Below are 18,406 nucleotides of genomic sequence, written 5' to 3' on the forward strand. Positions count from 1 at the left end.
TCTATGGTTTGTTGTTATTTAGTGAGTAAGTTGAGTCCAACCCTTTGCAACCCCATGGACTGTAGCCCTCCAGCTCCTCTGTTCATGGGATTTTCCAGGCAAGAATACTGAAATGGGTTGCCATCTCCTTCCCCAGGAGATCTTCCTGACCTAGGGAGTGAACCCACATCTCCTACATTGCAGGCAGATTCTTTACCACCTGGGAAGCCCCCACTTATAATGGACACTTGTAAAAAGTGATAAACTTATGTTAGATGTTTAGCTATCAAAAAATTCTACATATTGTTCCATGGGAGATATAATGTTCAGCTAGTATCACTGGTATAAAATTAGTTGAAAACATAATCTTGCCTACAGGGTATTTTTCAATCTTATTGTGAAGACAAAACACTCATCTAATAGACAAGTTTACCAAGTATTGATTACACAGGGCAAACATTTAGATGATTGGGTATTATTAAAGAACCATCGTTATTTTTCCACCTCATCTAGACAAATAGGTCCTAAAATTTTCACATTAATGGTAATAATTGGGAACTTAATAGATTATTTCATTGATGCCAACAATTAGGAATTTAATATGATTAGAAATGAAAATGCCTGTTTAAGATGTGTGACTAAAGTAAAAGCATATGGAAAGGTTATTTTAAATTTAAATGAATTATATATCTAATAAGTTTATTGTGAAAGTAATAATGTTAAGAACAACACAAGAATTATAGGCTGTGTGCTTGTTTAAGTTATCAGTAAAACTTTAGTAATTTTAATTGTGCTTTTTTTTTCCATTATGTAAGTATCTGCTTCCAAATAGTCACCTCTGCCACTAATAATGAAAGCTAAAATCTACTGAGAACTCATTATATGCCAGTCACTGCTATGAGCATTGTTACATGTATTATTATTCACTGAGTCAGACAACACTAAAGTATAGGGCATATTATTATTATTTTCAATTTATAGGCAGGAAATTAGAAAATTAAGAGTTGAATAAAATAGCTTACTTAAGATTGCATGGGCAGCAACCACCACAGCACGGATAGGAACCCAGGTATTTGGTCTCCTGAACCCTTATCTTTAAGCATTATATAGAATTGTCTTCCATTAAACAAGTACATATCTGACTTGGATAACCAATAATCTTTGACATTATACTGGAATGTCTGAGAAATAGCTCAACATTTTGCAAACTAAGTTGCTGATCTTCCTCTCAAAACTGACTTCACCCATTTCTTCCCCATCATAGTCGATAAAAACTCATCCAATTGCTCAAGCCAAAAAATAAACAAACAACAACAACAAAAACTTGGTAATTATCTGTGGTAGGAACAGAGAAGTACTGCCCACGTCTCCCTTCCAGGTAGGACTTGCTGCCTAGCTGTGGAGAGTGAGACCAGCAAATGTCCCTGGCTGTCAGTTCCTTTAGGATCTGCCTCAGCTGCAGAGAGGTTATCCCCACTCCCCATGTCTGCAGGTCAAACCCTTTCCAGGGCAGGGTGACCTGCCTCCAGTGACTGAAAGAGGCTTGACTATTTTTGCCCGACAAAATACACTTGAGGTTAAGACTCACGTCAGAGCTCCTTGCTCACTGGTTCAGCTTTGGAGGTCCAGCTCACAGGTAGACTTATTCCTCTACTCAGTCCTGCTCCCTTCCTCTTCTTTCATAGACATTAATTCCTAACAACACCTTGTATCCCAAACTCTGTCTAGTGTGTGCTTCTAAAGGATCTAAACTGCAACACCAGCCATGACTCTTTCCTTTCTCTCACACCCTACAACTAATTTGAATTGTCAAATCCAGCTTGCTCTTCTTACAAAATTTAGCCTTAATATTCACTAGCCACCCTGCTGCTGCTGCTGCTAAGTCGCTTCAGTCGTGTCCAACTCTGTGCAACCCCATAGACGGCAGCCCACCAGGCTTCCCCGTCCCTGGGATTCTCCAGGCAAGAACACTGGAGTGGGTTGCCATTTCCTTCTCCAATGCATGAAAGTGAAAAGTGAAAGTGAAGTTGCTCAATTGTGTCCGACTCGTAGCGACCCCATGGACTGCAGCCTACCAGGCTCCTCCGTCCATGGGATTTTCCAGGCAAGAATACTGGAGTGGGGTACCATCACCTTCTCTGACTAGCCACCCTAGTCCAGACTAAAATGTAAAGAGGTCGTGAGAGCGGTGCTCAATTATACCCCAAGCAGAAAGAACAGTTCAATAGTAAGTATTCGTGGAATGAATAAATTCTATATTTCATAAACTGATCTATGTAAAATAAAGTCATATCAATATAATTAACAATCACAATTTAAATTCATTGACATCCTTGGAAGAGATGTAAAGGAATCAGAAGTCTACTGATAGAATGTGGTTGTTGTTTAGTCACTCAGTTGTGTCGCCTCTTTTGCGACCCCGTGGACCATAATCCTCCAGGCTCATCTGTCCAAGGAATTTCCCAAGCAAGAATACTGGAATGGGTTGGCATTTCCTACTTCTCAACCCAGGGATTGAACCCATGTCTCCTGCATTGCAGGCAGATTCTTTACCACTTAGCCACCCAGGAAACCCACTGGTAGAATGCTGCTACTGCTGCTAAGTCACTTCAGTCATGTCCGACTCTGTGCTACCCTATAGACGGCAGCCCACCAGGCTCCGCCATCCCTGGCATTCTCCAAGCAAGAATACTGGAATGCAATGCCATTTCCTTCTCCAATGCATGCACGCATGCACGCTAAGTCACTTCAGTCATGTCTGACTCTATGTGACCCCATAGACGGCAGCCCACTAGGCTCCTCGGTCCACAGGATTCTCTAGGCAAGAATACTGGAGTGGGTTGCCATTTCCTTCTCCTTACTGGTAGAATATCTACCTGCTAATCAATTCCCTGGAAAACACAAACAATGATTGAGACTGAGTAGGATTTTTATTTACTCATACTCTGAACTCCAACCCAAGCATCTTAAAACACACACATTTAATTATTTTCTTACTGGTATATCAAATCACATTTTAATTTTCTCTCAACTTACCTCAAGCTCATCAAGGGCACTTCCCAGTGTTGCTGCCTGAGGCTCTGGTGGGCCTAACATGTTCTGGATGCCCTGTGAAGCATTTGAAATTACATTGAGGGCATTCTGAATTTCTCCACAAACTGTGTCCTTGCTAGCTTTAAGGGATGCAACATCAGAATGTTCCAAACAAGCTGAACAAATTGAATGAAGTATGGGTGAGTTCTCCTTCAATGAGGCCCGGGCACCTGCAATTTCATCCCTCTGATTTGGAGATTTTAGGTCCTGAGGAGAGAAATAAAAAGAGAGGTTATGGAAGAAAGATTTATACAAAGAAGCTCCATTTTTCTGCCAATATAAACAAAAAGATAATAGACACTAGGAAGTCATAACTATAAGTTAAACTTAAGAGCATAAATTATTTCTACACTCTTGAATCTGTTAAAAGTTCTATAAAGCTGAGACAATTAGCAAATAAAGGTCACAATGGTACGGATGTGTGATAACTAACTTTTACATGTGTCAGTCATATACTTATGTCAGAAAAATACTCTGGCATTCACATTATTAACTGAATTATAAGAGGGCTTCAATTCCAAGGATGCTGATTACCTATTTGCATACACATGATGATTCCATTTAATGTTTTTGTTAAAACTAAACCAGTTAAGGATATTAAATTAAACCTCACACCATTCAGCTATCTTTCATTCTTTTTCAGAAATACTTGCTAGTAAATTAATCTTAGATCTTTCTTTCTTCAACATTTATTCAGCATATAGTTATTGAGCATTTAGTATATGCTAGCCCTTGTTCTTAGATGTCAAGTGCACAGAAGGGAATTATCCTATAGGGACCTTGTTCTCCTGAGGCTTATATTCTTGTTTGAGGGAAAGGGGACCGAAAGCAAATGATAAACTACATAAACAAATACATAAGACAATCTCAGGTAATGACAAATTCTATCAAGAAAACACAAAAGTGAGTGTCAGCAACTGACAAGAAGAAAAGCTAGTTTAGCTTGGGTGGTCAGAGGAGATAATTCCTCAGAGATGACATTTGCAATAAATACAAATAAAAAGCATTTCAAACAGTGGGAGGAGAGGAAAGAGAAAGTCCTATGTAAGTGATAGTGGATCGAAACCAGCTCAAATCTACAGGAAAATTCCTTGGCAAGTACAATCTTAGCCAAGAGATGAACGTTAACATCATCAATGATGTCACAAGGATATCGGGTGATTTTTGATATATTGTGACAAGATGAGTACTTCACCTGCCCGGAATTCTCTCCAAAGCCCATAGTCTCAATCTAATCATGAAAAAACAACAACAAACAACCCAGATTGGGGAAAATCCTACATGATATCTGGACAGTATTCCTCGATTAAGATCATAGAAAACAAAGGGACTGGCTGATGAAGTATCACAGAGCAGGGGAAACTGGAGAGACATGAAAACTAAATGCAACATAGAACCCTGGATCAGATCCTGGAACAGAAAGAAGACATTAATGGAAAAATTAATGAATGCCAAATAAAGTCCAGAGTTTAGTTAGCAGTAATGCATCAATGGATGCTCATTGTGGCAAATGTAAGACATTAACAGTGGAGGAAATCAGAAGAGTAGATCAGAAATTTCTGTATTATCTTTGCAACTTTCCGAGAAATCTAAAATTATTAATATAAAATAAAAAGTGTAAAGAAAACTAACTCAAGTGAACTGAACAATAATTTATGCATTCCACACATAATATCTAATGTAATACTTATAAAAACTCATGGTACATATTATTCCTCTTTTTAAAGATGAGAAAACTGGCTTCCTTCAAGAGTGATGTCTCCAGGATCTTACGCATTAACTTTCCATGATTTGTTACACAGTGATTTGTATTTATTGCCTCAAAGGTAGTAATACCTTTAAAAAGTTTGGAAACTCAGAATTAGGGGTAGAAAAAATCATAAACTATGCATTTAATTATTATCTGACATACCCCCAAATTTTATCTGTCAGAAAGTTAGGTATGGTATGGGTTCCTGGGCCAACTGACTGAGCTCAATGTAGCATTTCTTGCATTGTAACACAAACTGCTAAAACATGATCTTAACAGCTTCTTGCAGGGAAAGGATTTCTCTCACTTGCTATTATACAAGGATGAGGACTTGTGTTATACAATGATTTATAGTTTATAAAGTGTTTCTGGATAGTATTTCACTGATCATCACAACACCCCTTGAGGCAGTTAGGCTGGTATTATCAGCCCCATTTTAACTAAACAGGTATTTAGTATCAGGAGATTAAAAAGCTGGCAGAAGAACTGAGATGTAAACTTAAATCTTCTGATTGCAAATCCCATGACTATTTCACAAGACTCTGCTACCTTTGAATAATGCTACCTGAGGCTAATAAATGGCTGCACTACTATATTTTAGCTCCTTCCTTTCTGAAAATAAAGGCTGTCTGCTACTTCAGGTGGGCTTTGAGAGAGATTCACTTTTTTACAAGATGCAGGGAGGACAGTTAGAAGTAGCTGTCAATTCACTGTTCATACTCATTAATTACCCAGAAAAGACACTGCATGGTTTTCCTGACTTGCTATGATTTCCCCTCTAGATTTCTGGTCTGGGTTCAAGTTTCAGCTCTGTCATTAGTATTCCAAGCTGGGCAAGTCGGCTTTTCAGTGTCTGTGTTTCCATCTGTAAAAATGATGATAACTGTACTCCTGCCAACCTGGTAAGGGGGTTCAGTAAGTAGCATAACAGAATTGGAATATGCTTGTAAAGTAGTAGGGAATTACAGGAAAAGTTCAGAAATATTTTATTCCTAAAATTTATCACACTTGGGGCACTGTTTTTGTTCTGTGATAGCCCGTGATTTTCATATTCCCAACAGTTTTGTACAACTCTGTGTGTGTGTGTGTGTGTGTGTGTGTGTGTGTGTGTGCGCGCGCGCGTGCGTGCGCGCACGCGCACTCATTCAGTCATGTCCAGTTCTTTGCGACCCCAAGAACTGTAGCCTGCCAGGTTCCTCTGTCCAAGGAATTTCCCAGGCAAGAATACTGGAGTGGGTTGCCATTTCCTACTCCAGGGAATCTTCCCAACCCAGGGATCGAACTGACATCTCTTGCTTCTCCTACATTAGCAGGTGGATCCTTTATCTACATTTATCTCAATGTGACTTAGAGGAAAAATAATTTAATGTTTAAAAAGGATGTACACTCCTCCAAGGAATAATGACACCATGTATAAATATTCAGAAAGAACTGAAGAAAATTCTCCGCATATTACAGTATAGCTATAACTATTTAACTTCTTCTGAAATGACTTACACCTTATACTTCTCTATTTAGAATGACAAGGTCAATGTTTAGGTAGTTTCTGGAAGATGAAAGTCGGTGAACATGTATTATTACAAATAAGGATAAAGTTAAAACATTATTCCTTTTACTCTGATAGTAGCTATATATATATCACTGTTAACTATGCTAATTTTTATGCTCTAGGAACTTTGAAGTTTTAAAAATTGTAATATATTTCAGCTTTTGAGCCTATACTTTGTTATCTCTGCCTAAAGCAATTTCAGAATTCTTAATGAGCACTGATAGCCTAAATAGCAAGCCAACAAAGCTTGTGAGAAAAGTTCAGTGAATGTAACAAAAATATCATATTATGGCAGCAGGTGGAAAAAGGCAGGTTACAGAGTTTAGGAAAGAAAAATTGAGAAGACAAGGTTATTTCTCCTAAAAGACATCCCAAAGGATAAATTTAATGTAGTAAATAAGCACACAAATAAAAGGACAGCTAATGAATGTCACACTTCTAAACAAAAGTTGTGGCTCTTTTGTTTTAACGATCACATGAAAGGTTCATAAGTTGTCTATTTATACTTAAATTTAAAGCCAGGTCAAAATAGGAATTAAATGGTAGGGTCAATTAGGGATTTCTCTGGATGAAGAATTGTAAAGAACTGCATCTTGAGGATTGGTACTTATTTAATATCTTTTTTTAATGCTCCAGAAGAAAAAAGCTTACATGAGATTTCCAAGTTAGGGAGACATTAAATGCTTCCAGCTGATGAAGAAATACACAGATGGGACTTAAAAAGAAGATCTTACAAGTCTGTGCAAGTGGGTATAGAAGCAACATATGAGTTTTAACCCTGGAAAGAGAACAAAATATATTTAGGGATTTTAAAGATCATAAAGTATAAAAACGGAGGGCTCTAAGCTATCAGTTAATTAATTCAACTGTTCATTCAACAGTATTGTTGAGCCCCCCTGTACATATCAGGCAGTGTGCTAAATGTTAAGCAAGCAAAATAAAGAGCTTACAGATCAGAAGGGGAAAACAAAAAATTTACATGGGAGTTAAAATAGAGTTATTGATAGCATAGAGGAAAGTTCTTCAGATTGAGGGGAATTGAAGAAAATTTGTCAGAGGAGAAGACTCTTAAACAGTGAGCAAAAATTATTCCTGTGAACAGTGTAGAGAAAACAGCATGTCCAAAGGCCTGAGGCATAACAGAGCAAGGAGCCTGCATGCTACTGCAAGTACCACTACAAGTATAGGGACGCTGAGCAAGAATGGTGATGAATCCCTCTAGAAAGGCAAGCAGATGCCACGCTCAAGAACTGTGGGTGCTACAGCTCAGATGTGTATTCTTCAAAGATTGCTCTAGCAGTGACCATTTAGTGACCAGAGACAATGAAATTTCAGTCAGGAAGACCATGCAATAATCCAAGCAAGAGACAGTGCGGGCCTAAATGCTGAACACTATTGCTAGCCCATAGTAGGATGGGTCCAGAAATATTTATGAGGGAAAAAGGTAAGACACTGTGATACTTAGATGGGGAAGAGGAATGAAGGGATCTAGAAGCTTCTAGAAAATTGTTTTAACCACTGTGTACCTCGTGATGCATTCACTAAGATGGAGAATATGGGATGAATAATGCATTTGAAAGAGTAAGGTAAAGTACATTTTGTTATCTGCCAAATGTGAGATGCCAGCATACTATCCAAATAAAAATGTACTATACATGGATTGAGAATTGAACAAGAAATAGAAATCGGTGGATCAGTAGCTTATAGTTGGGAGCTAAAGTCATGTGTGTGGGAGTTACAGGGCCTTCACCAGGCCTTCACCAGGATAAATGTTACAAAAAAGAGAACCTGGGAGTAATCATAAGTTGTTTCTTGCAGATGTAAAACTGAAAGTTTTCTGGGCTAGCCCAAAAACCTAAATATGTATTGTAAATTAACAAAAAGGACATCATAAGATATTGAACTCTCAAAAATAACAAAGAAGCAAGCAAAAACACATCCATATCTTAGAGTTTAGGGCCCCAAATACTGTGGATAATTATGGTCACTATATTCTAAAAAATGAATTAAAATTTTAAAAAAAAGTGCAACTTGGAAGACTGTATGACTTCTGTATGAGGGAGCTAAAAATACAGGGTCAATTTTCTTCAAAAAAGGGAAATTTGTATTGGAGTATCCATGATTTTTTAACAGTATAGAAATTATAAATGAACTTTACAAGTTGTTGATGAACTTCTTTACTAAATATAGAAACAATAGATCAAGGAAGAAGCATTTTAGATTCTAGTGAAATCAATTAAAAATACATCTATGCATATTGCTGTCTCCCTCACTTTATTACACTTCCCTTGAATGCAAGCACATAGCTTAGTTATTTTTTAATCCATTATCTAGCAGTACACGGCACATATAAGGATCTTAATCATTTTTGAAGAAACAAATAGAAAAATTAGTAAGAAATAAGCAAGAGGAAGTTATACTCAGAAAGGGTAAGAAACTTGGGATATGATTATTTCAAGAAAACAAATATATGGAAAATATACATAATCCAGAGAGTCTAGACAAACTTGCACATGATAATTCTACAAAAAGCTAAAGAGTACAATTAAATTATATCTATCTTTACATCAAATTTTAGTGAAATCACTGATACAACTGCTTTGGAAAACTGATAGTGTCTACTAAAGTTTAATATATATGTACATTCCCACAAGCCAACTTTGTTCCACTCCTGGGAGAAGATACACATTTATGGAAATATTTTCATGTTCACTAAAAGTCATATACAATTGTTCATAGAAATACTCTTCATATAGACCCAAATTAGGAGCAACCCAAAGTGATAAGAATGAACAAAATGCAGTTACATGCCACAATATAAAATATGGAATGAAAATACCAGACATAAAGAGTACATATTAATCTTATTTGAGTCTGTCTATATAAAGTTCAAAGTCAGCAAAGCTAATCTATAATTTAGAAATCAGTATAGTGTTTATTCTTTGAGAGTGATTAGAGACTAGAAAGGGGCATAAGGGATCATTTGAATTCTGGCAATTCTCAGTGTCTTGCCCTGGGTACTTGTTACCTTGGAGGTGGTATGTTTAGCTTGAAAAATTAATTGACCTGTATGCATATAGGCTATACATTTCATGAATGCATATTATACTTCAATTTAAAAATTTTATATCAAAAATCAAACAAAACAAAAGTGTTACTAAAGCCAAGCACATAGTCACTGGTATAAAAAGCTATATAGACCTGTTATGTTACATTTCCCATGATATTATGAGAAGGATGAAAAAGTTGGATATGAAATACATTTGTAAATATCATCGACCCATTTAAGGACTTCTGTTTAAAACAGAAAAAAATCTAAATGGTTCAAAAATAAGAAGGGAAAGTTCCTATAACTTGGCCATCAGAAAGGGCAAAGCTAAAGGATTTTCACAGCAATTGATTCCATACACCCTTGAACAAACACACATTTCAAAGAATCAGAGAAAACTTCCTTACTAAGCTACATTCCGGCTCAAGTGGATAGCTCAGCAGATACCCTGCTCAACAAAGCAGAACTATATGTGCATTATTTTTTCTCTTCCAGGTGTTTAAATGAAATTTCTGGAGCTGACAAAAGCACTCTGGTAGTAGAGGGATGGGAGCTCATAAAAGAGCAGTTTTGTTTTCTTAAGACTAAGAGATATACAGCAGAAAAGTCTAATGGATACTTTGCTATTTGGATTCCATTCTTGGTTGGCTTTTATCCCATCTTCTTTCTGCCAAGATGCCGCCTGCTAACTGCTTCACTGGACTGGGCAGCTTCATGTTCTATTAGAAATCAAAATAGTGCAAACACCTGCTAATTTAAATGTTTTTCCCCAACATAAATTAGAAAGTGGATACTTAGCATTAACTGAGCTGAGGTATATAATATGGTGAAACAAGAACAGACTGCAAAGATAAAAAGAAGGTTCTGAGGAAAAAATAAAGATTAAAAAAATGGAAGATTTTATAATCAAAACATTATTAAGCAGCAGAGAAAGACCTTCACTGATTTTTCTATTCTTATTTCTCATTTTCTATTTCATGTTAATAGAATAAAATCAATAAAGAAGAAAATAAAAGAATTCTTCAAATTCAAATAGAAAACTGAGAAACTATATAATGATCGTATTGAAATATCCCCAGGGTATGTACTCTGAGCCTTAATGCATACCTTGAGTAGTTGAAATACACCAAAGTGAATATTAAAACTCCAAAGAAACCTCCTAGGAAAGCAATATTACTTAATTCTGATGCAGACTATTGTGTCAGTTAAGAAAATATATATATAAAGTTCAGAAATGCACTGCATTCATTTTCTATCCATCTGAAAGAAATATAGTATGCATTAATCTATTATTTGCCTAAAATTTATATCTAAAAATAAATATTATCTGAAGTCATCTATCATATGATTATAGTAAAAGGAATAAACAGAAAGCACTAAAAAATGAGCTACTTCAATAAGATCCACTTGCTGTGCTTCATGCTTCCTTCCATTTGTGCATATACTTTATCACTTAATCTAATAAAAATTCAAATATCTGTAAGTCAGAAAACTTTTCCCATATAGATTAATTAGTACCTGTGAGAGTTATCTTGAATTTTAATATCTAGTCAAGGATCAATAATTATCATTATCTTTATAATTCCTTATATAAGTTTCTGTAACTCACTTGAGAGAAATAAATCATGGCTTCCCAAATATTCTGGCATATCTCAGAAAATGAATAGAGTTACTTAGTATAAATGGGATCCAAGCCCAGGGACATTGATGCAACTTCTTAGTTAATAATACTTTACATTCATGGAGTGGTTTATCCTGCTTAATATGTTTCCAGTTATTCTTTCACAAAGAATACCTTGAGAAGATATAAAAAGTACTATTATTTTTTAAATTAATAAAATGTGGTATTGCTGATTGTTTCTAGTAAAGCCAACATTCATTAAATAGCTGTAATGCTTCCTACAGGGAAACACTATTTTCTCTCATTTAATGGCCCAGTTATGAATAAGATCCAGGATTGGCTCCTATATTAATGCTCTTTCTACCCAACACTATTTTTTTTGTTATTGTCATTAGCTTCATTATCTCTCACAAAGTCTGTCTAAGGACAGACTGTAGGTTCTGTAGTGGCCCAAAAGAAAATACACATTTTAGGCATTCCTTCCTAACAAATAATTGTCACACCTAATACAACTCAGATAACAAACTTATTCCTTAACTCAGTTTTAGAATAAGGCTGATAAGAAAACCTCAGGCCAAAATTGTAACACTATAAATTAAACTGTGATTGATAAGGTTATTTATTTTGCCAAAAACATATTTGAAGAAAGAGTAAAAGTATCTTCTTGACCTTTTTAATCTACTATTGATAAAGGAACAACTCTAAACATAGCAACTTAGTAATGATAGCTTAATGGTTGCTTTTCCCAGAGGTTAAAAAAAAAAAAAAAAAAGAACTGTTTGGCTTTTTAGTTTAATTCAGCAGCCCTGAAACACCTGCTACAAAGTATGACTGCAAAGCTAAATCTATAAACTCAGGTGCTTATTTTAAGTGTGAAGCATGAATAGCCCAGATGTCAGTCAACGGAAAGTGGTGAAGCTCTCATACACTAGAGAGTATCTAGCCCATTTAAAAACCATTCAAATCCAACTGTAGCCAAACAAACTACAACAACAACAACAACAAAAAATCCCTGACCTCTACTCTAAAATTCTAGCACAGATGCTTGTGTAAACCTTATGAATGCAGCCTCCATGATTTATATTTACACCATATGTGTATCTGACCTTGGAAGAGATTGGAAAGATGGATAATACATATCCCTGGGCCTGAGGAGTCTACCAAACATGAGGTGAGGCAAATGCTGGGCAACTCCAAGGCAGGAAGTCTGTCTCATAATGAAAACAGCATGAGCTTTGGGGTTACAATTCCAACACAAAAACATTCCGATAGGAGGAGATTTTGATTGTCATAACTAACCTTACTTCAGCTACAACATGGGGATGATAATTCCTACCTTCCAAGGTATTAATGAGGTTACCTAATTTAATGTGAAATATTTTCCAGAATTTTCTTATATGACCTCTCTCTGTGGCAAACTCTATGGTAAACTATTGGCCATATTCCCTCCTTAAAAGTTTCTCCTCTGTCCTCTTAGATGACAATGAATACTAAATTTAGGTTAACAGGAAGTGACCTCTCTACTGAGTTCCAGCAGAATAACTCAAGTTGGATCTCGAAATAAACATGTCCAAAAACTGAACCCATTGCTTTTCTTATACACACTCCCAAAAATGTTTCTCCTTAAACATTCTCGGACTGAAGCACCCCAATTCCCAACTCACTAACAATAAACTTAAAGAGTATCCTTGACTCTTCCATTCCCTCATTCCAATCATTAGGTAAGATCTGTTATTCTCCCTATCAAATACTTCTCCAGTAAGTACCCTTTGTTCTTATCCTCATTACTAATAGTAGTCTAGAAGAAAAATGATTAGGGAGAAAATGGAAAAAGTGTGACACAAGGAGGAGAGAAAAAAATCACAGAAATATTAGAAACATTAGCTTTTTGGCTAATACAATATTTTGTCTATGATACAATTAGAGGAATCTCTCTAAACTTCAAATATGATCCTCACACCCCAACTTGAAATTTTCAAATGGCTTTTAATTCAACCACAATAAATTTCATATTGTTATTATAGACAAACATGATCTGACTCCAGCTTCTCTAACTTCACTTTCTACCACTTCTCTCACAGGAACCCTTTCCTCTAGTCACATAAAATCACATGAGGTTGTACAGGTGCCTTTGCATGAGCTATGCCCCTACCTCCCCTCATATCTCCTGCTGCGTGTCGTTTATCCTTCAAGACATTCTCACATTCTGTCGTCTGCAGACACACTCACATGTTCCAACAGTACTTACATAGCACTAATCTAGCACTTATTAAACCATTACCATTGGCTATATTTATTCACTGACATATCTATGTTTCTCACTGAATTATGAGTTCCTATTGGGGCCCAAATAATGTCCTAATTCTTTCATTCCCTGGGCTTTGTATACAGAATGACCAATTAATTAATAACATCTATCACCACTTTAAAGACATCGGAAAACTTTGAGGGTTACTGCCTTAAAATAATTCACTTCTCCAGGAGATAAAATTTCTAATTCTGAAGAGGAAATCACAACTGTAAAGAGCTAAGTTACACTCATTCTAGAATGGAAATATTCTTCTTTAATTGTGTTCCCAATTAGGCTAACTAGATTTCCCTATGAACTATTCTTCCAAGTGTTCTAGCCTAGCTGCTGATGACCGTTTTTACCACTTACATGCAAGGGTGTCATTCAGTGCTTATTGCTGTGTATCTCAGGTTGTTCTGAAAATACCTAATTTCTAATTACATTCCCTAGCAGGAAGCAAGACCTTAAGCAGAATGCATGCAGGATGTCCCATATTTAACATGTTTTTAGAAAGTTAAGTTAGTGTTCTCTACATTAATCAATAATCAGATCTATTTGATTGAGGAAAACAGAAATAGGTTAATAATCTGGTTAAGTTTTAAGTATTCTTAGATGTTGATCTCAATAAAGTATTTATACAGTAGAACTGAACTAAGAGCTATGAGGAAATACAAATACAAAGTAAAAATAAGCTCCCACTCTGAAGTCCTCCACTCTCTGGAAATTATTAAATAATACATGTTAAATGGTGAAGAAAATTAGTGGGACAGATCAGAATTGTAACAGGAACTGTAAAGAAGAGCAGGGCTCAGCATTAAAGAATCAACCTGCCAATGCAGGAGACTCGGGTTTGGTCCCTGGGTTTGGAAGATCCCCTGGAGAATGAAATGGCAACTCACTCCAGTATTCTTGCCTGGGAAATCCCATTAACAGAGGAGCCTGGTGGGCTACAGTTCATGTGGTTGCAAAGAGACAGACATGACTTAGTGACTAAACAACAAAAAAAGAAAAGCATGGGTAGGTTAAGAAATTCTTCACAGAGAGGCATGTGAACATTTCAAATTTATCAGGTAAAAGAGAGTAAAAAAAGCTGACTTAAAGTCAGTTGGCTCTTGAGACTTCCCTGGTGGTCCAGTGGTTAAGATGTTATACTTCCAGGAGGCATGGATTTGATCCATGGTTAGGGAACTAAGACCCCAAATGCCATGGGCTGTGGCCAAAAAATAAAAACTAATAACAACTAAAAATAAAAGTCAGTTGGTTCTATAGTATGCTTCTCAAACAGCATATCAAAACCTGAGCTCCTGATAATACCCCTCGACCCTCTACTCCCAGTATTCATCAGTTCAGGAAATGGCAATTCTTTCAGATGTCCAGGCCAAAAAACGTTTCAGCCTTTACTGCTGTTTCTTTCAAACGTCTTATCTGTCTTGTCAGCAAAATTTGTCAGTTTTACTTTCATTTATTGAGAATTTGGCATCTTATCACCTCTAGCATGTCATCAGTTCACTGCTTTGCTCAAACTACCCTACACACCTTTCTGACCTCATCCTTACTACTCTCCTTGCTCACTATGATCCAACAACATGGACCTCCTTGCTGGTTCTCTAAAACTCAATGCACATTGCACCTCTACCTTAGGCTATCCCATTGCTGGCACACTCTTCTGGATCTGTGACTTCTCTTACTTTTGAGTCTTTACTCAAAAATCAACTTTTCAGCAAGGCCTCCACCCTCTATCAAAAAATTCAACAATTTCTCTCAATATGTCATAATCCTTCTCTGCCTTATTTTCTTCATATTACTGTTCATCACTAATACACTTTATATTATTACTATTTACCATGTTTGCTTTCTGTCTTATTCAATAGAATGTAAGCTTCATGGGGGCACATGAAATGTATTTGCCAAATGCTCATTAATGAATGAATGAACATCAACTCAAATTAAAATTTTGCAATTACTTTGAAATATCTCACACATACAAAAATTATCCTATCACATATGAGAATAAAATACCAGAAAACTGTGTAGTTATACCTAGGAAGACAGATGAAGGACACAAAAATAGACAGCACAAAACTTCCTGCTTACTTTTCCCTCTTATTCCAGAGATAGATTTCAAAACAAGTTTACCTATATATATATATGTATTATGATTTGCTTCTGAGTTTTACTTATGTCATATTTCATACTTTCCAGAATGCATACAGAAAGCTTCTGAACTTAAAACATAATGGCTATGGCTGTAGTTGAAAGGTCAATTGTATATGCCTGTCTATTAGAAGGTAAGTTATATTTAAAATCCAGATCCCTAACTAACAAAGATTTTGCCTTACTTAAGAACTAGATAGTATGAATGTATCTTCTATACACTGAATATCCACTGTTTAGTTTTTCCCAATTTAAATACTCACATCTCTAGGAATGGCTGCAATCCACCCTGGTATATAAAATAAATTAGCATTCTTGCACTCTGGATAAAAGTATGTGTTTAGCACCAAATGGAATCAGCAGATGACTAAATACTCTTTTTTGCCTTGTTTCCATAATAAATACAACAGATGCAAAATGCTGGAATGTGGACAGCTCCTAGAAGGATGGTGTTTTCCTCTAATGCAGAAATAACCCATTCAAAAACGCATTCAATAAAACACAAGAATCAGCAAGAACCACCTGGTTTATTTATTGCCATCAAGGTGATGATGGCAATAACTATACCACAAATACCTCTGTAGCCCAAATGAAGTATAAGACTGTCTTTGATGTGCAGAAGCTTTTAAGTTTAATTAGGTCCCATTTGTTTATTTTTGCTTTTATTTCCAATATTCTGGGAGGTGGGTCATAGAGGATCCTGCTGTGATGTATGTCAGAGAGTGTTTTGCTTATGTTCTCCTCTAGGAGTTTTATAGTTTCTGGTCTTATGTTGAGATCTTTAATCCATTTTGAGTTTATTTTTGTATATGGTGTTAGAAAGTGTTCTAGTTTCATTCTTTTACAAGTGGTTGACCAGATTTCCCAGCACCACTTGTTAAAGAGATTGTCTTTAATCCATTGTATATTCTTGCCTCCTTTGTCAAAGATAAGGTGTCCATATGTGCGTGGATTTATCTCTGGGCTTTCTATTTTGTTCCATTGATCTATATTTCTGTCTTTGTGCCAGTACCATACTGTCTTGATAACTGTGGCTTTGTAGTAGAGCCTGAAGTCAGGTAGGTTGATTCCCCCAGTTCCATTTTTCTTTCTCAAGATCCCTTTGGCTATTCGAGGTTTTTTGTATTTCCATACAAATTGTGAAATTATTTGTTCTAGCTCTGTGAAGAATACTGTTGGTAGCTTGATAGGGATTGCATTGAATCTATAAATTGCTTTGGGTAGTATACTCATTTTCACTATATTGATTCTTCCAATCCATGAACATGGTATATTTCTCCATCTATTAGTGTCCTCTTTGATTTCTTTCACCAGTGTTTTATAGTTTTCTATATATAGGTCTTTAGTTTCTTTAGGTAGATATATTCCTAAGTATTTTATTCTTTTCATTGCAATGGTGAATGGAATTGTTTCCTTAATTTCTCTTTCTGTTTTCTCATTATAAAAGCTTCTGCACATCAAAGGAAACTATTAGCAAGGTGAAAAGACAGCCTTCAGAATGGGAGAAAATAATAGCAAATGAAGCAACCGACAAACAACTAATCTCAAAAATATACAAGCAACTCCTACAGCTCAACTCCAGAAAAATAAATGACTCAATCAAAAAATGGGCCAAAGATCTAAATAGACATTTCTCCAAAGAAGACATACAGATGGCTAACAAACACATGAAAAGATGCTCAACATCACTCATTATCAGAGAAATGCAAATCAAAACCACTATGAGATACCATTTCACACCAGTCAGAATGGCTGCGATCCAAAAGTCTACAAATAATAAATGCTGGAGAGGGTGTGGAGAAAAGGGAACCCTCTTACACTGTTGGTGGGAATGCAAACTAGTATAGCCACTATGGAGAACAGTGTGGAGATTCCTTAAAAAACTGGAAATAGAACTGCCTTATGATCCAGCAATCCCACTGCTGGGCATACACACTGAGGAAACCAGAAGGGAAAGAGACACGTGTACCCCAATGTTCATCGCAGCACTGTTTATAATAGCCAGGACATGGAAGCAACCTAGATGTCCATCATCAGATGAATGGATAAGAAAGCTGTGGTACATATACACAATGGAGTATTACTCAGCCATTAAAAAGAATACATTTGAATCAGTTCTAACGAGGTGGATGAAATTGGAGCCTATTATACAGAGTGAAGTAAGCCAGAAGGAAAAACACCAATACAGTATACTAACGCATATATATGGAATTTAGAAAGATGGTAACGATAACCCTGTATACGAGACAGCAAAAGAGACACTGATGTATAGAACAGGCTTATGGACTCTGTGGGAGAGGGAGAGGGTGGGAAGATTTGGGAGAATGGCATTGAAACATGTGAAATGTCATGTATGAAACGAGATGCCAGTCCAGGTTCAATGCACGATGCTGGATGCTTGGGGCTGGTGCACTGGGACGACCCAGAGGGATGGTATGGGGAGGGAGGAGGGAGGAGGGTTCAGGATGGGGAACACATGTATACCTGTGGTGGATTCATTTTGATATTTGGCAAAACTAATACAATTATGTAAGGTTTAAAAATAAAATAAAATTAATTAAAAAATAAATAAATAAAAATAAAATGAAAAAAAAAAAAGACTGTCTTTGATATTAAGCATCACTAATTATCTTATAAAGTTATAGCAATGGTAATTCAATTCCAAGATAAAGGATTGCCACATAAATGATTTAGAAAAACTATAATTCACACTAAATACTGAGCATTACCCAAACTCAGGGGACAGTTAAAGACGTGAGATATGATCTCTAAAATATGAGGTAATAGAGGCGGACCCTTTCAATATTAAGTATGAAAAAAGTACCTTACTAGTAAGACCCAATTCCATCATATCACCTCTTTAAAAGAATACTGCACAAGGAATATGACAGTACATCACCCTTCGTTCCATAAGGTTCTCT

At 36.1% G+C, this 18,406-nt stretch overlaps 1 protein-coding gene across 3 annotated transcripts in view; it reads right to left on the reverse strand.

The window, feature by feature from the left end:
• CTNNA3 (catenin alpha 3) overlaps window positions 1-18,406 on the reverse strand; it is a 1,905,103-nt gene that overhangs the window by 1,437,094 nt on the left and 449,603 nt on the right. For all 3 annotated transcript variants that reach the window (XM_005226477.5, XM_005226478.5, NM_001079638.4), the window contains 1 exon segment: window positions 3,016-3,279. In XM_005226477.5, coding sequence (XP_005226534.1) covers window positions 3,016-3,279 — 264 coding nt within the window.

Source organism: Bos taurus, chromosome 28, assembly GCF_002263795.3.
Source record: "Bos taurus isolate L1 Dominette 01449 registration number 42190680 breed Hereford chromosome 28, ARS-UCD2.0, whole genome shotgun sequence".
Classification (NCBI taxonomy): Eukaryota; Metazoa; Chordata; class Mammalia; order Artiodactyla; family Bovidae; genus Bos; species Bos taurus.